The sequence below is a fragment of the Varroa destructor genome, unplaced genomic scaffold (assembly GCF_002443255.2).
Source record: "Varroa destructor unplaced genomic scaffold, Vdes_3.0 BEIS01000001.1, whole genome shotgun sequence".
NCBI lineage: Eukaryota > Metazoa > Arthropoda > Arachnida > Mesostigmata > Varroidae > Varroa > Varroa destructor.
Genome location: NW_019211454.1, coordinates 38,661,306 through 38,680,233, shown reverse-complemented (window position 1 = coordinate 38,680,233; position 18,928 = coordinate 38,661,306). Strand labels below are relative to the sequence as shown.

Below are 18,928 nucleotides of genomic sequence, written 5' to 3'. Positions count from 1 at the left end.
ACGAGTTAATCATTCCAGCAAAATAGAATAGTTTGACCGACAAAGGTTCAGATGAATTTCTTTTTAATTCTTTTAAACAAATAGTTTCTATCTTCATAGATCCAATAATCGGTCCCATACGTACCGTAATTAAAAAAAGCTGACGTGTATGTCTCATCTTTAATGACTTACAGGAAAAAACAGAGCCGTACTTTTTAGGAATTTTCTGTGTTGAAGCGTTACTGAAGATTTTAGCGTTAGGATTTATACTGCACAGCGGAGCGTACCTACGAAACGTTTGGAATATGATGGACTTCGTTGTTGTTGTTACGGGGTAAGTTATTTTTATACAAGCATGTTTCTTATTCAACCAGAAACAACCTCTTGCTACCTATTGGAACGCAGCAGCAGGTTCTTGCAGCAGTCGAAGGAACTTTTTTGTTCACTTTGTTCTCTGGCTTATTACTTACTGGTTCCATGTAGGCACCCAGTAGCCACACGGTATCCTGTGGTACATGCAGTAGTGGATATGCAATGATAGATTTTTTAGCCTCCCTTGGCTTGTCATTTCAATATACTATTATATATTGCAATGATTTTCATAGTTAAACTTTCAATTTTTTTGAAATTCCCGCCGGGTCAACTATTGTTTACCACTGGTTGCCCACGTTTCGCCGTCTCCATTGTGGGTGTCCGCCACATTAGAGTTTAAATTTCCTGGATTGATCGTACTTCCTTCTTACCGCATCCATTGGACATATTAAGATTACCTCCATCTTATCGTGAGCAGACAGATAAAAAAAAGAAGCAGCTACTCAGTTGAGAGCAAGTTTTACGGAACCCTCTTCCTGTTGCGTCATTTATTTGCCCTTCGCGTTCTTTTGTTCTTGACCATCATCTCGTTTCGAATGGCCTTGTACATGCGACACCAAAAAGACAATAATAAACACCAACGACAAGCGCAACAGCAACTACAAAGAAAAATAAATTTAAAAAAAAAAAAAAAGAAAAGGCAAACCGACCAAATACACAGAGAAGAAAATCAAACCGAACCCTTAATGTGTAACTGTCTCATCTGTGTAATATGTGTCTCACATTTTCAGTCTGTTTAGTGTTTGCGTTGCGGAAAGTGCGGATTTAGATCTTCGGATGTTGCGTTCGTTCAGAGTGCTTCGGCCCCTCAAACTGGTCTCACGTACGCCAAGTAAGCGCCCGCTTCCGATCGTTGTGTCGTTCGGCGGTGTCAAAAGTCTCTCTCCCCCTCTCTCTCTCTCTTTCACTCTCTATTTCGAATGTCCCGCGCGCATTCTCTCCCCTGAGAAACTCTATGGTTCTCATTTTGATTTTTGGTCCGAATTCCAAGTTTCGTTCCGTTCAAACCGTTTCTTTCGAACCGTTTCGAATGCCACCGTTCGTTTCCAATTCCCCGAAGGTCACCGAAGATCGTCTGGTGACCACACCCGATCGTGGAATGTCCGCATCTTTCGCCCGTGCCTCCGTGCCTTTGCGATGGTCGGTTCGGTACGATGCTAGTGGTACCGCTCGTACCTCCCTTCTCGGATGATTGACCATGATAAGGAGATGAAATGAGATGGGTTGAATTGATAATAAGGCTGTTGTTGATATGATTGATGACTGGTGATGATCGATGCCCATTTTGGTGCAAGCCCAAAACTGTCACACATACACACTGATCGGTTATGATGATGATGATGCTCTCCCCATTGCGATGCAGACTGAGGTTATTTGATCTGTTGATTAACTGACTGATTGGTTGATTGAATGGGTGACTGATTGATTGATCGGATGAGTCGGGACTGGTTCGTTCGTTAATTTGAATTTAAGCGCCAAATATTTGACTGGCTGGTGATGACATGGTGATTATGACATGATGATGATGATGATAGATGGTGAACTGATGCTGAAATGGACTGCGACTGGCAACTGGTAATATAAGAGGTCTGGCCTGTCACGGACCCATAATAGTGACATGATAGTGAGATGACATGATTAATGATGAGATGATGAAAAACCGTGCTGCAAGCTATGATGAGTAGATACGCCATGCTAGGTGGCGCGGGATGGCACGCCGCCTATCCAGGCGCTTTAGCCCTAGCCTCGCCCGTAGGGGCCTAGATCTGATCTGAACCATTGATTGATGACTGATGGACTGATTGATTGACTGAGCAACGTTTGATCCTCACGTACGCCTACGGAGTCGCATATCAAGCGTAAATAATTTACGACCTGACTTACGATTTAGCAATCGAACGACCTTTTTCGTATTATTGCGCATTTCCCGCATTTACCAGAAAAATAAAACGAACAAAATTGAAAATGGTGCCATCAATTACAATAGTCTGAGAAGCTAATTATAAAATTATAACAGATTTTCATATAATTGGCTCGCTAACATAGTTAATTGCGTACGTTTATTTAATTATGCCGATAAAATTGGACAGCGACTCCTGAAGCGTGTGTGAGGAGGACTATGCGATGTGTGGTGATAGTCTGGCTGCATAATTTATATTCATTTGCAGGTTTGTAACGTATATTATACCGGACAACTTAGACTTAGATTTGAGAACGCTACGGGCGATCAGGGTTCTTCGGCCCTTGAAACTAGTGTCGGGGATACCAAGTAAGTCCCTTACGGACTTTCACTATCACCCTCAAGAGCCTTCGGATCTTGACGGTGACTTTTTTTCTTTTTCACTGTATATATATATATATATGATATTTGGAGATCCCTCGCGCTGCGCTTTCCGAGTAGTTTCGCAAGTGGCCTCCAAGTTAGTTTGCATGTTTTACTTCTTCTCTAGCTATGGATCATGCAAAGTAAACAATGTTTCTTTGTTTAGCTTAATTTGTACATATAAACTTGTCAAGGCTTCGCTGAATCGATGGTAGTAGTAGTAGTAGTAGTAGCAGTAGCAAGAACAAATGAAATGATGGAATCAAGCAACGATGCTATGACCGACATGAACGAGAACTGCTAACGAATATGTAGAATAAAAAGAACGGCAGCATGGTCGTCTTCCTGAACTTTGTAACAGACAACTACATGATACGAGCGCGCATTCCCAAAAACTTTTCCGAAATTCCCACAAATAGCTAAAATCCTGCGGCGAATTCTGTCGCTAATTTACTTGCGGCTTCAGGTCTACAAGTCGTCTTGAAGTCGATCATCAAGGCGATGGCGCCACTCCTCCAGATCGGATTGTTGGTGCTATTCGCCATTGTCATCTTCGCCATAATCGGTCTGGAGTTCTACAGTGGTGCACTTCATAAAACCTGTTACAGCCTTGAAGATCCGGGTATGTATGAACGGTCAATGAGTAGAAATCTAATTAAAAGCAACAAAAAAAAAGACAGCAATTATCCTATTACTATACGCCTCCTCCATTTTAAAAAGGATTACCAGGTGAAGCTGGACAAATGCCTACCTACCTAAAGAGACAACAAATGAGGTCATCATGACATCAATTAATAATAATAGGCTTACGAAATGAATGAATAGTTGATGTCTATCCATAGGCCTGTCTGTGGACATTGCTCAGGCTCACTGTTGCACCCAGAAACGAAACGATGGTTGAGCGTATTAGAATTATGATTTCGTTTCCTATAGAGGCAGCAGTACGTTTTTGCTGTTCGATCGCTCGATTCTCAGTTCGAACATACAATAGGTAGTAAGAGTCAATCAACTAGTCATCATTCAATGTTATCTGTTATTAGTATTTTCCTTTTATTACCGTAGGTGAGATTGTTCCTGAAGGGGATCAGGAAACACCGTGCTACGCCTATACGGTAGCTTCCAACGTACCAAATGGTGCATTCAAATGTGACAATAGCAGTTCGTTCTGCAAAGAAGGCTGGAATGGTCCTAACTACGGAATCACGTCCTTTGACAACATATTCTTTGCTATGTTGACTGTATTTCAATGTATTACCATGGAAGGTAGGTATTTTTATTTTATTTTATTTTATTTTTTAGCTAGTGCTCTGGTTTCGCTTATCATAGCTTGTATGTTTTGAAATTAAGTTTTTGAAAAATGAAAAGACATATTTTTTTATAGAATCTCTTATAAGTATGAAAAGAATAATCTGTCATTTCATTAAAAGTGGATCCTTTGCATAATCTCCGTTTATGTCTTATTAAACACTGAAATTTCTTAATGACGATACCGAATAGAGCGAACCATTCATATACTAATTGGTAATATGCACACCGAAAAAAAGGAAAGCTACGCGAACAGCAGTTGGTCAGGGGATAGTCTCATCAAAAACGCTAGGAGATCCAAAGTTTATGGTAGTTGTAAGCAATAATACGTTGACATTTATGACGAAGTACACCACAAATGGTATAGTTGAGTCTATTTAACATAGGAGCGTCAGAAATTGAGTTCTGCTTGACCACCGTTAGTGATTCGTTTATCTGAGGGTGGAAAGAGGCAGGTGGCATATCGCTCAAGCTATTGTCTGGGATAACTGTGAAAAGGGCTAGTAAGAGACGGTGTCTTCGTTTGGTCTTCACAGGCCAAATCTATGGTTAATTATTTTCGTAAAAACTGCATGTGAGGGGGCAACGGTGAAAACAGGCAGAGGTGCTCCCTGCATGACTGGCAGACGTGCCGAGGTGCTGACGTAAGTAGAAAAACTACGATGAATGTTCTTACGATACGGGCTATTGAAAAATCATACAAACTATCAAGCAAAGGGAAATAAAGTTATAGAGTACTCAGACAGCCCAGAAAAAGCTTTATTAAAAATTTGTGTCGAACTTGCACCTAACTATTTATGTTAGCGGTAACTGGAAGCGGGCAAAAAGAAGCAATGAGTATTGAATCTAAAAAATCTATCGGGCGCATTAGATCCAAATAAAAGCAGGGCTGATAAAACTACTGTAAAATGGTTTGAAGATGTCATAATTTTCAGTGACCCCAAAATCGTCCCAGAGGCTGTATCTGCAGCCAGTTTCTCAAATGACACTATGCGTCTTGTTCAGACAATTCTGAGATGCTCCAAGCTCGTGAAGCCCAAGGTATGCCTTCAATGAATACCCGGCCATGTCGGTTTAGGACAAGATGGCCGATAGAACTGCTTGGCGTGAACTTAGCAGCGCCAAAAGACGACCCATATCATGTCAATAACAGATGGCAAAATGAAGTTATGTATACAGAGGCAAGGCGCGAGAAGCTTGACGTGTTTAAGAAAAACAGGCACAAGCGGGATTCGAAATCTGCTTCTCGGGTCCATGTAAAGGTTTCTGGCCTACGATATGAAAAAAGGACTTACTGAAAGCATGTTCAGTGAAATTGAGGCACGCACAGACATTCTCTGTAGAGTCTGTGTGAAGCATGGTAATATAGGCAATTAAAAAGATGGAGGTAAATAAGTACGAGATGTTTCCGACGGTAACCAATATACGTAAGCGTATATATATATATATATATATACCAATATACGTAAGAGAAAATCTCGTTACATCACGTAATCCATCATGAAATGCATACGTTGCTGCACGAAATTCCATGTAGTACTGTAAAAATATATGTGTGTGCATTTATAAAAGTATGATGTAATAATCTAACGATGAAGATATGCCGTTATGGCAGGGGCCTGCCGAAGATTTAACCAATTACCATGTACGTATGGTCTCTGACGTAAAATCAGTTTTTTTATACGTAAATCTCTAAATCAAGTAGTTAAAAAACTCGCGGGCATGCTACTAATAATATAAGGTAGAGAGAATTTAAGGAATTTCATAGATACGAAATAAATTAGCGATACACAAATTCAAAACGTTTGATATTATTTTCTGAATCCGATAGATAAGTCGGCGGAGTACAATAATGTTTACTAAATATAAAGCTCGATTTGCACTTAACAGGAGTTGTCTTCCGCATTGTTTCTCAGGATGGACACAAATGCTCTATTGGACAAACGATGCAATGGGCAATGCCTTCAACTGGATCTACTTTGTGCCACTCATTATATTAGGATCGTTCTTCATGCTCAACCTGGTTCTCGGAGTACTCAGTGGGGAGTTCGCCAAGGAAAGAGAGAGGGTCGAAAACCGTCAAGCCTTTCTCAAGATACGCCGGCAGCAGCAACTAGAGAGGGAACTTAACGGTTATGTGGAATGGATTTGTAAGGCCGGTTCGTATTGTCTGAGTTGATGTTGAAGTTTCGATAGCGTACTGACCATGTAAGTAATATCTGATAGCTGGAAATATCGGACAGTTAAGTACATTTGGTTTACGTAGCCTCTCTTTTTAGATATGCATACAGATAAGATGAATTAAAAATGTTTCCCTAATTACAGAGGAGGTTATACTGGCCGAGGAACGAACCACTGAGGAAGAAAGAATGCATATCTTAGAAGGTAAGCTCTTCTATATCGTCTTATATCTTTCCTTTGCTCTCCTACCAATTGATATTCATAATTAATATTGCGTTCAAACGTTTCTGATAGCGTCTGAGATAATCAACGATGCCACCTATATTCAAAGGAGGCGAAAGAAGATTCATGAAAGTGTTAATAATCTTGCCTGCATGCATATCTCCCACGTAGCCCGTCGCAGAGCAGCCGCCAAGCGTAAGAAGTTGAAAAGTATGCATAGCAAGTCAACTGACGAAGAAGAAGATGACGAAGAAGACGCGGAGGACGAAGGTACGTTTTCAAAGGCCCGCTCTTGTCCTTATCCTTTTTTTCTTCTAGGAGACTTATACTGAATTGTAACAGTTGGCTAGCTCCCGCCAATTTATGACTAAGCTGTTTTAGGTGAAAGCGCAATCGGCCCAAGTTGGCGCCTGTTTTTCGCAGCTAAACTCAAGCTTTACTTTTCAGCGCATTATAATTCTGTTACTCCCGTATTTGTCGTAGTCTCTTTTGTACGCGAGCCAAAACGTGCAACGTGCACGTATCTTTCTTTCTACATGTTTAAATGGTGACTGCATAGTTTTTTACAACCCCCAATAGAACCATCAGGGGATTTCTACTGTGCCGCTTGACTCGATGCACGTTTGCACTACTCAGTTATAGACCAGCACGTTGGCTTCGTTAAGTTAACGGGGCATAAACGATTTGGCCAAGCTATTTTGGTGATGACGAAATAAGCCCACCTGAATACCTACCAGACTCCTTCATTTTCTCCACCTCTACTAAATAGTTGATGCTATACAATTACGCTACAAGTGGAAACCGCTAAAGAAAGTCACGCTGAAACACAGGCAGGTGGAAGTTATTAAGCTTTACAAACGCTCAAATTTGTCAAGGCAAAGATGACTTTTGCTTTTGGCTTTAATATTTTTCCTTGCTGTTTTTTTCTTTTTTTTTTTGCATACGCTGCCCTTAACAACAAACAACGCGTCAAAATCGCCCGGAGGTACCCGCAGATTCCGAACCTGGAGGTAACGTGTTAACATGTAGGCGTTGTATAACTACGATAAATTGACGTGACGATCATTTGTCGTTAATGTTGTATGCTGGGTTAGATCAACTGGTTGGATCACTACCGTTTTTCATCCTATTCATATGACCGCTCTCTAAATATGAGCAACTAACCCTACTCCATGATACGCAGCGCACTGTTGTTTATGAACTTGTGTGTATGTAAAAAAATTTTATATCATACCTGTGTGTACACAAACATTAGACGATCATATGATTTAGCCGTGTAAAGCTTCTCATAGACGTTTTTCCACCGCGCGCCAACTCTTTCTCCACTGATATTCATCATGTACTACTTTATATAAATGAAAAAATATCTCTACATATAGTTTGGCGTTTTCTGAGAGCTACGCGAACTGTTGTCACTGCGCAATACGTGTAAGTGTGATCTTTCTGCATAATCTTTTTGCGCGATTAATTTTCATGTTATTGGTTATTTCTGTTGCTCCTCGTTCCGCTGTTGTTGTATTACTCCAACATGTACGTCCATATACATATGCATCTATAGATAGTTGCACCTCTGCAAACATGACGTCGCTTAGAAATAAGTCGATTGTACAATCCTTAGAAAAATGGCCGCTTTTAGCTTTTTGCCCAAATCTTATCACCGGAATAACAGTCTGTCGACTGCCGTTGCGTTGTTATCGATCAATCAATTGATCTGTGTCATACACAGTTTGTAGATGAGTGCTCTCTATATCACTCCTCGTCACTGGCGCTACCTGACTTCCCACGTTTCATGACTCATTCATGCGTACTTCGACTCACATGTATTGCAGACTCAGACACCGAAGAATGTTACGAGTGAATAATAGCCTTAGTCCCTCTCTCCCGTCCTACCGCTGCCGGTAGCAAATTTTATATCGAACATCTATTGTTGATGTTGTATACAATAACGAACGTCTACCGATGTCTTCTTATAATAAATCCCTCTAGCATTTATACCAATTGCACAATCATGTATCGACCTTTTATTGTTCTCGCTAACGACTAACCGAATCTCTCTACATGTATATTGAATACTGGTTATTGTTCCATACAGCTCCGCTATCCTTCCTCGCCGACTTCGCTTTGTGGATCCCGCTCACTATCGCCCCTCTCTGTCTCTGCCTCTTTGTATATCCTTCAACTTCTTGCCAATTCATATGCTGAAATGAATTTAAATAAGTCACTGAGAATCCCAGATTTTGCCGTAACAGACAGATTGATACATGCCATTTTCCACGTAACGAATAGGGATAGACGCCGACGTATGTGAGTGTGTTTGATCGGCTTTCTACTTAGGGCGATAGGGTAGACTGAAATTTAATTTGTACGCAAACACAGAGTATGGTATTGCCGAATCAATATTTATCAATATCTAATGCATCAATAATATCTACAATTCTATATTTTAAGGGAAAAAGAAAAGGGGGGGGGGGGGGGAGAAACGAAGAATATGATATACAAAGGTAACGATGAATCGGATAGCCAGTTTGGTTCTGTCAGGCATGGCAGAAGTGCGCTATAGATAATTGGGAGTTCGGACCAGAGACCACATGATCTTGCCAAGCGCCGTAAGTTACTGCTTGATAATACTAACTGAAAATACATTTTAACTTTTTATTGAAATTGATGTTTTCCAAAGCCGTGATCATAAAATAACACTCGCCTCAAGATCATGAGACTATATCGGTCTTTTAGGGGCAATAGCGTATGCGTATCTTTCTGTATAAACACTTTTTGTGATCTTCATCTTCGGCTCAGTCTAACAAACGGCATCTTTATCCTCCCTTGCCCGCTATCCATTTCTCTTTCCTGCTCTTTTTCCCCCGATTTGTCTTAAACCCTTCGAAACTGCCTCGTTCGACGACCACTTGCCTTATATATCGTCATAATTCAAATTTTTGGCGGGTGATTGTTGTTCCTTTCTATAACGTTGTGGCAATGCAGGTCTTCTCTATCTGTGACACACGTACACACATGCATTATCGTACAAAAAAATATATACATCTATTTTGAACATATGAAAATAATTAATTGCCCTATTGTTGTTGTTGTTGTTGCGGCTGGCTTTTTTCTTGCACGACGTTTATTTAAAAATTGCCGGATAACAATTCTATACGTGGTCCATCTGCTTACAATGATTCTGTCAATATGAACTTGACGTTATATGGCTTCGTCGCTCCATTCGGTCAGTATCCACAAATTGATAACGGCAATAAACATGGACATTTTGCCTCTTCTATCGCGCCCTTTAATCGGCCCTTCATCTATATTTTCTGTCCACGGCCCTGTCTTTTTCTATTTGTGTTGTTTCGCCACCAATTATAACAAATTCAGTTCATGTCACAATCATCGCCGAACAATATTTCCGCTCAATTTTGCTCTAAACTCTGTGTTTTTCACTGTCTTGATTTCCTTTATTTTTCTTCCTCATGAATCTTATACCGCGTTTCTTTCGCCGGCGTTGCCCATTCTGTCACTTCATCTCTCTCTCCTTTTATTGTGTTACCATTACAACCACCATCATCATCTTCTTCTTCTTTTTCTCTGCCATCGCCACTATCAACTTCTACAATTGCTGCTGCCACTGCTACAACTTCGACACGACCTCTGTTCATCTCCGAAACCTTCTTCAAACTCACCGACACCTATTTTCGAATAAACCACGATGCTGCCAACTAACCCACTATCGCCACAATGGCTTATGGTTCAATCGTTCGTTCGATTCGAACGTGCATTACCGTCACTACTACATTCGTCCTGCGGACGTGCGCCCTTGCCCGTGCCATCCACCATCAATCCAACCGTCAATCGTCCACGACCCACCAATACTCGTCCTTATGCCCTGCCGTCACACTCACGCCATTGACGACTTACTTATCTGCTACAACGTACTTCAACTGCTACTTCTACTACTGCTGCTACTGCTGCTGCTGCTGCTGCTGGCGGCACTTATATATTCTCGCGTTCGCGCATACGTGTGGGTGTATTTACGCTCGACGTAATCTCATATCACTGCGCTATCCTGTGAAAAAATCCTGCGCGTCCGCCACAGATCTAACTCCTAGGAAGGGTGTTAAGCTAAAAGGTACTTTAGTCTCGTACAATGTAATTAATTTGGCCTCTATAAATCTATTCTTCACTTTATCAGATCTTTACATCAACTCCCTATATTCGTAGACTTCTCCCCACATGAAAATCCTTCGTAGACAGTCGAAAAGCCTATAATTTAGCGTACTGCTGTGGCCGATCTACGGTGTATCGAGCACGCAGCCGTAGATCTCACCACTTTCGTAAACCCCATAGATTGAAATCGAGCTAACTACGAGTGATTATTTGTGCTTAATCCCAACGTAGACTCTTTGATCTCTATAGCCTTTTTTGAAGGGGTTTGATCGAAGCATTGGTGGCTTTGCTATTTAAAAACGCTTATTACCTGTTTATGTTTTTTGCCCAAAATCATTCCAGCAATCGAATTGTTAACTATGTAGTAACAATCTTTCAGTTCGCCGAGTTTGTACACCTACCCTTAAAAACTTTGTATCGAAGAAAAGGTAGATGACCTCTTCTTCAAGAGCGTTTCATTTAGCTCTGCTTGATTTATTAGTTTATTGTTTGAAAATTAGAAACACATAAATGAGCAAAATATTATCGATTTAACTCAGTATAAGTACGCGAATTGCCTTAATTGTAGATGCTTTTTGAGAAATTCTCTTATTAATTTTTAACGTTGTTGTTATTATTAACGTTTATTAAGTATTTTTTAACGGTCTGATGAATATTTATAGCTGGCTTTATAGGGTTCCTGCCCTTAGCAGTGTTCGAATGTTCATTCAACTGTGGATATCCTCTGCCCATAATGTGAGGCTTTTGCCAGCCGAGTAACAAATACTCGCTTTTCAAGTTGACCCATTGCAATCCTATCATACCTATATGTATCTTAGAGTTGTAAACAAGGTAGAGTTCGATTCCTTTGCCTCAACTGTAGTTCGGCTCCGCTCGCATAATATGCGACCGTGACTGATTCATAATTCGATAGCAATAAATTCATATACGCACTGGCATGGTGTGTCGATAAAGACCCTGACCGTGTTCGAAGATCTAACCGTTCATCGGAAAGCTGCAATGAAGTACACGAGGAAAATAGCAACAAAGAGCTATATTTTTTCGACAACACGATTATCTTTATTGTATAGTATCGTGTCAAATGCATTTCCTCACTTGTCCAGAATTCACACTTATCACTGCTAAGGTGCAGAGGGGCCTGTTGATGACCCTAAGCTTCCCTTACCTAATATGGAGGAGGCCAAGGGTTCGCCGTCTGGCAGGTGCAATAAAGTTCAGGTGTCCCCAAATTATTTCAGCCCGCATGATTATCCAACCAGCTTTTTAATGTAGTACTCAATGACACTGGCATGATTCTATCTGGATGATCTTTCTTTCCGTTATAGGCTAGCAAGTTTAGACTCTGAACGCTAGCACAGCTTTTGAGCCTATTTTTTTTTTCAGCAAATTGAATACGCTTTTTCTAGTCCTAGATACCCCATGAGGTAACGCGTTCTTGCACTGCACTTGAGCGTTCCGCAACTGATTTTTCTATGCCAGAAAATTTATCGATTCAATTATGTGACATTTAATGAATCTGCATAGAACTTCTCGGCGTTCTGTCCAGGTGTTGTTTTGTGCAAAGCATTACTCCGGTACATTACCTGTCTTTTTAATATCAGATGTAGGTAAACACCAACAGCCGCTGTTTTTGAATCGACGCTAGCGCTTTAAAATCTTCCATCGAGTAGAGACAAGGCTTCTGGCGACTAATCGTAATTTCTCCCGCAGGTTTCGCAAGAGCTTCTTACTTGAAAACCAAGATGAAGAACAAAGGAGCTTGCAAAGCTTTTTGGCGCGCTGAGAAACGCTTCCGGTGAGTAATCAGCTGCTTAGTAACACTAGGCTTACAACAGTGACAAATAACCTTTTGGGTCTGTTGGAAGATTTTTATTTTATACAATTTGGTAATCCCAATATAGAGGTATTGTCATATTGAGGTTTTCATGTTGAATGAACGCAGCTGGAAGTTGCGTGTTTCTCTTGCGACAAGACGAATGTTTTCCCTGAAGTTCAACCTTCTGGGCTTTGTGTTGATAAATGAAGTTACTTGTATACTACTGCTACTTCTACGGATATTGATAACAGTATTCTTTGGTGGCACTTGCAGCTTCATGATCCGGCACGTCGTGAAGACACAGACGTTCTATTGGATCGTAATCGTGCTCGTCTTTCTCAACACCGCCTGTGTGGCCGTAGAACATCATAAGCAGCCACAATGGCTGACCGACTTTCTATATTATGCCGAGTTCGCCTTCTTGGGCTTATTTATTTTCGAAATGCTAATTAAGGTGTATGCGCTCGGACCGCGCATTTATTTCGAGTCGTCCTTCAACCGATTCGATTGCGTGGTCATTGCAGGTAGCATTTTTGAGGTAATTGTTGGCTTAGCACAATGACTGCTTATGAGAGACAGGCATTGTCATAAAGAACGTATTGGAATAACTTAGTAAGGTACTAATGCTACTAATCATGGAAATGCACTTAGCAAACACATGCGTTTATTTTTCTTTATATTCTTAGCCCTATCTTTGATTGTGAAAGATAATCCTTTTTTAAATATGATAATTCGCTTTTTTCCCCTATATTGATTGATATTTACAACGAGTCACAAGTACACTGCGTTTGATTTGTTAGGTGATCTGGTCGTCCTTCAAAGAAGGATCATTCGGTCTCTCTGTGCTGCGCGCCTTGCGCCTGCTCCGAATATTCAAATTTACAAAATATTGGTCGTCCCTTCGTAACCTGGTCATATCGCTATTGAACTCGATGCGATCCATTATCTCGCTGCTATTTCTGCTATTCTTGTTCATACTGATTTTTGCCTTGCTCGGCATGCAGCTGTTCGGTGGAGTCTTCAACTTCGCCGACGGCACCCCACCTGCCAATTTTAACACGTTTCCAATCGCTTTGCTCACCGTGTTTCAAGTAAGTCAGTCTTCGGATCCATTTGAACGATTTAGACGGATCGTTTGCCCAAAGTGTGAGACGATACCTAGTTTATTTGATAAGCATGTAAATAACCCTGCTCGACGGATTAAAAGACTTGGGTCTATATCTAATTTTTATCATCACTCGCTTTCCGTCACTCTTGTTAGAAACAGCATCAGTGTTCAGTTCCTATTCACCGAATCTAACGTTTTCTGAAACTACAAATCGCGTTTAGCTTATGCTAATAATAGTTGGACAGTTCAGCCTGAATAAACTGGTATTGTTATTTGCAAACGTTTCTGCCTTTTAGATTTTGACCGGTGAAGACTGGAATGAAGTGATGTACAGAGGGATCCAGAGTCAAGGCGGGATTAAGGGCGGCATGATCTATTCGTTGTACTTTATTATCTTGGTACTGTTCGGCAATTATACCCTGCTAAACGTATTCTTGGCCATCGCCGTTGACAATTTGGCCAACGCCCAGGAACTGACAGCCGCCGAGGAAGAGGACGCCGAGGAGGAACGCGAACGTGCCAAGGAGGAACTCGAGAAGGAGATGGCTGACCTGCAACGCCAGCAACCGGCAACTACCGGCGGACACGATCCACCGCAAGTCAACATTTGTCCGCCATCACCCTCTCAGAACTCCGCCTCTACACCGGCAAAGGCGAAAAACTTCAGCTTGTAAATAACTCATTTTTCCTTTATCTAGAATATCTGTCTATTATCCCTACCAAGGGTGATCACATCCGATAAAGCTGTACCCCCTAACATATGGATTTATATAGTTCGAAGCTGCGGAGTTACGGGAGGATAATGTCAATCATTCAGCTGTACATATCCATGCTCTAAAATAAGAAACTGAAGCGCGACGGTTTAGGAAATTTTTTTGACTAATCGAATCCTAGCTTATGGAAACAATACCCTTCCTCATTGATTTTTTGACTCCATGCGCAGTGAGCATATACATATATATATCTAGCTGCTTCTAACGGCTGTCTTCGGTTGCCTGTTTCAGTGACAAAGATGGATCAGCTGAAGCTTCAAGTGTGAGCCTCAGGGCTTCCAGGAGTATTGAAAATGGTTTGTATAGATGAAAAAGTCCTTACTCAATCGAAATGAATCTGTTAATGTTTAGAGCGCGACAAGCTTCTCTAGTGTAACGCTAGGTTTGTTGAGAATATCTCGTACCTATATCGAAGCTATATAGAAAATACTAATATAATAATAATAATCGACCATCTGGGCAACTAGAAACGTACCTGGCCTAAGTAAATGTTGGTCTATTTATATTATTTATGTATTTATAAATTTTAGAGGAAGACGAGGACGAGGAGCCAAGTGGCCCAAAGCCGATGCTGCCCTACTCATCGATGTTTATTTGTTCCCCGACAAATCCGTAAGTAATTTCTCACTGCGTTGCAAAAAGAACGAGCCATGCTACAGCGGCTCGCTCTTCTTATGGCGCATTGCGTACAGCCACGGCATGCTGGTACTCTGATCTGTTTCTATTGCTTTTGTCACAAATCGACTTGTAGCGGTCACATGGAATGTCGCTCTTATATCACCACAACTGTTGTCTTTAGGTCACTAGAAAGTTAAGCGTCGTAAAAGCGGCAGATACATGACGATGATTTACGTGTCTACTTTCCCCCTTCAGCATACGGCGAGCGGCTCACTTTGTGGTGAACTTGCGATATTTCGATCTGTTCATCATGGTAACGATCTCGATGAGCTCAATTGCCCTTGCGGCCGAAGACCCAGTCGACGAAGAATCGGCATCGAATACAATCCTTAACTATTTTGATTACGCATTCACGGGCGTATTTACTGTAGAGATGATTCTCAAAGTGTTGGACCAGGGGGTGATCTTGCATCCGGGCTCGTATTGTCGAGACCCGTGGAACATTCTTGATGCTATCGTCGTCATATGCGCACTTATTGCATTCGCGTTTGCGTAAGTACATCAGCCAGACTGTAATATGCACATGTTCTTTAGTCTTTAATTTACTTGCTAATAGCAGCCTATGGATATTTTTATCTAGTTAACTAAGGGATCCATGTATATCGTCATGCACGCACGATTCGGTCACTAGCTAATCCTGAGTTCTGTTTACTTTGCATCGTAGATTTTTTCAAAATTTTCCGACACATGTTTAATGGTTTGAATTTTCAGCGGGAGTTCAACCGGACAGAATTTGAGTACGATCAAATCACTCCGAGTCCTGAGAGTTTTGCGACCGTTAAAAACAATTAAACGAGTGCCTAAACTGAAGGCTGTATTCGATTGCGTTGTGACTTCACTAAAAAACGTATTCAATATACTCATTGTGTACATTCTCTTCCAATTCATCTTCGCCGTAATCGCCGTGCAGCTGTTCAACGGCAAATTCTACTTCTGCTCGGACCACTCAATGCTCTTTGAGCGAGACTGCCAGTGAGTATCCGTTTGGACCTTGTTGATGAATCTTGACCTCTTTGCTATTTGCCAGTATGACAGTTATAAAAAATATAAAACAATGCATAATTTAATTCCGAATAGCAAAAAATATCGTCCACACAATTCTTCGTAACTCATTATCTCTGGTTTGTCAAATGATAATTGGGCCCAGATTTGAAAGTAGTTAGTGTACGCAATATAAAATAAATAAAAGCAAAAGTAACAACTCTTTTTTGCTCGATTTAACCTTCTTTACTGTGTCATCGCAACAGGGGAGAATATTTTCAGTATAACGATGCACGGAAGCCCCCGAAGGTAATGAAACGCCACTGGAAACGACAGGATTTTCATTACGATGACATATCGGCTGCTATGCTAACACTGTTCACAGTGCAAACCGGCGAAGGTTGGCCACAGGTGAGCATCTCTTAAGGGATATCTTAGGGAGAGAGATCTTGGAGATTGTTTTGCTTTAGGCTGAGAACACCTTTCACCCTACAAATGGATCCCTGGAGCAGAGTGGGTCTTCGACTTTTATCTGTACTCGTTCATTAGAACTAAACCATTATCTAGTAAACCGCACCACATTAACGTTCAGATAAATGGTAAAAGTCTTCGAAGGCTTTTATTCTGAGTGCGATCTTCTTTTACTAAAAATAATAATCTGTAAACTTGAGTGGAAAATTAACTTCAAATACTTATGAACTGGTTCACGTTAGCAAACAGCAACATACGTACGCATTCATGCTAACGTTACTGCATGACGTTTGCCAGGTACTACAAAACTCGATGGACTCGACGGACGAGGACAAAGGCCCTGTGCCTCGATATCGAATTGAGATGTCCCTATTCTATATCGTATTTTTCATCGTATTTCCGTTCTTTTTTGTGAACATATTCGTTGCATTGATCATTATCACGTTCCAAGAGCAGGGTGAAAAAGAACTCGAAGAAGGAGAACTGGATAAGAACCAGGTGAGAAAATACAGTATGGTCCTGACGTAAAACAACCGTACTCGAATTGTGGTATTAGCGAATTGCGACTAGTGAATTATCATGGAACAAAACATGTCACAGCTAACTTAATCAGGGAGTATTTCCAGGACTACGGACAAGAAGCCGTGGCTTATTGAGAGTAATATCTTTAACCGCAAATACTCATTACACTTTACCATCCAGATTGCTATTTCATACCACTCTGCAGAATGGATTTAACATCAGTTTTACACTGCCACTAAATCAAGACCCAGTCTTGAATACCGTAAGTGTTATTGTTGCCGCTGTCAGCGCGTTAACCGGCGTATTTTGCATTTCTCTTGTCGATGCTTCTGGCTGTTGATGTTCCTGATCCTTTATTCATCTCCTAATCCGTTTACTGCAGAAATCGTGTATCGACTTTGCTATTCAGGCAAAGCCTCTACAACGGTATATGCCTAAGAACAAGGACAGCGTTAAATATAAAGTATGGAAAGTTGTTGTTTCGACACCGTTCGAATATTTCATCCTAGCCCTGATTGTCCTCAATACCGTCCTTCTCATGATGAAAGTGAGTACACCGCCAAAATGAAAACAGCAGCACCTTAGATAAACATCTCAGTCCAGCCCCCTGCCCTGTAGCTAGCGGCGTTGTGCACGTATGCCCTAGCTCGATGCACAGTAGGAGATGAGCATGGCATCTTGGGCACTTGTTCCGCATGATCTCCAAACCTTGGGCATTATCCGCTTTAAGGACATTGTCCGCCGGCGTGCCTAGCATACTGTCGCGCTAAGGACAGGGTCATTACTAAAAGCACTTAGTGAGTCCGTTCTGTCTACATACTCTGTTTTGAAACCGACTTAAAAATGGCGTGATGAAAGTGTACGCAGATTAAGTAAGAAATAATTGATTATTGGGTATATAAAGAACTTGCCTGTATAATAAGTGGTTGAATTCCGTTTGCTATTTATCGTCCCGGTTTTTTGTCTCAATCTCAAACACGACCGTCTGCTTAGGCAATTTACCGGCTTGACAAGGAGCTCACATTTGGCCGAACAAAACATTTGACGTGGTGTTCTGAGCAGCAAAAATATGACAGTATTCTAGTTATTTACCATAAGCGCCGTATGCCGTCCAATAGCAGACTTGTTTTTCCTATTTAACTTTTCCATTCTCCTTCGTTCATGTCTGTCGGCGTATTCATTTTGCTAACCGAGCATTGTGACGCTATTTCGACTCGTCAAATGAATCGCCGTCGGACTAACTTAGTTCCAATAGGTCCCTGTGGTAACAGCGTATTGACGACAAACAATCACAAACAAAAAGCAGGGCCTCAAGTACAAATGTTCTGCTTCTCCTAATTTATACTTCACATATTTTGAGATCACTTCACGTAACTCGAAGAAAAGAGCTAAGAATCGTTTCAAAGTCGTACTATTGCTAATTCAATACGTTTCTCATGCATACGAAAGAACACGATTGTCGAATAACATGTCAACCGCTTTCTCACAATACAGGTATACCCTTACTATTATTATTATTAACATCAACAATTATACTACATTTGACATTGTCCCTGTAGTACAATCAATCCTTTTTATTTTTCGACCCTCTCTTACCTGCTGACTACATCTTTCATACCTTTTTCTCTCTCTGTAGCTATTAGTGTCTTCATTTATTACTTCGTTATATCTACTACCTGTATGTGTGGTTTCAACAACTACAAGCAGCGGCAGCAACAAGAACAATAGAAAAAAAAACAAAAAATAAGTTAAAAACAATTTTGTAGCACCTTTCAGTGCCCTTTAGCCCCTCTCACCCCATAGTGATATCTCACTGAGTGTTTTCTCTACTTGTGAACGAGCGACAAACGGGTAGCTACATCCTATACAGCAAGCAACTATATATATACGTGTATATATATATATATACGTATATATATGTGTGTATCTACTAGATATTTAAGCAACTAGATCAGAGAACGGCCGTGCCGAAACTTTAACAGAAATGATATCTAGAATCAGAGACTCGTAATATTGAAAAGCCCAGAAAAAAAGTT

At 40.9% G+C, this 18,928-nt stretch overlaps 1 protein-coding gene across 27 annotated transcripts in view; it reads left to right on the top strand.

Moving 5' to 3' along the window:
• LOC111244815 (voltage-dependent calcium channel type A subunit alpha-1-like) overlaps positions 1-18,928 on the top strand; it is a 190,395-nt gene that overhangs the window by 133,413 nt on the left and 38,054 nt on the right. For 18 of the 27 annotated variants that reach the window (XR_015316860.1, XR_015316853.1, XM_086974621.1 and 15 more), the window contains 20 exons: positions 174-313; positions 2,520-2,620; positions 3,141-3,296; positions 3,737-3,937; positions 5,896-6,138; positions 6,305-6,364; positions 6,554-6,652; positions 7,378-7,392; positions 10,473-10,505; positions 12,254-12,338; positions 12,633-12,897; positions 13,160-13,450; positions 13,764-14,137; positions 14,472-14,536; positions 14,771-14,852; positions 15,114-15,410; positions 15,630-15,890; positions 16,166-16,310; positions 16,668-16,868; positions 17,275-17,439. Coding sequence is in view for 25 of the 27 variants with exons in the window: in XM_086974621.1 (XP_086830747.1) it covers positions 174-313; positions 2,520-2,620; positions 3,141-3,296; positions 3,737-3,937; positions 5,896-6,138; positions 6,305-6,364; positions 6,554-6,652; positions 7,378-7,392; positions 10,473-10,505; positions 12,254-12,338; positions 12,633-12,897; positions 13,160-13,450; positions 13,764-14,137; positions 14,472-14,536; positions 14,771-14,852; positions 15,114-15,410; positions 15,630-15,890; positions 16,166-16,310; positions 16,668-16,868; positions 17,275-17,439 (3,279 nt within the window). In the remaining 2 variants the exon portion in view is untranslated. Of the gene's footprint in view, positions 1-173; positions 314-1,082; positions 1,184-2,519; positions 2,621-3,140; positions 3,297-3,736; positions 3,938-5,895; positions 6,139-6,304; positions 6,365-6,553; positions 6,653-7,377; positions 7,393-10,472; positions 10,506-12,253; positions 12,339-12,632; positions 12,898-13,159; positions 13,451-13,763; positions 14,138-14,471; positions 14,537-14,770; positions 14,853-15,113; positions 15,411-15,629; positions 15,891-16,165; positions 16,311-16,667; positions 16,869-17,274; positions 17,440-18,928 lie in introns of those variants that run through there. The other 9 variants (XM_086974601.1, XM_086974612.1, XM_086974606.1 and 6 more) reach the window with 6 other exon arrangements.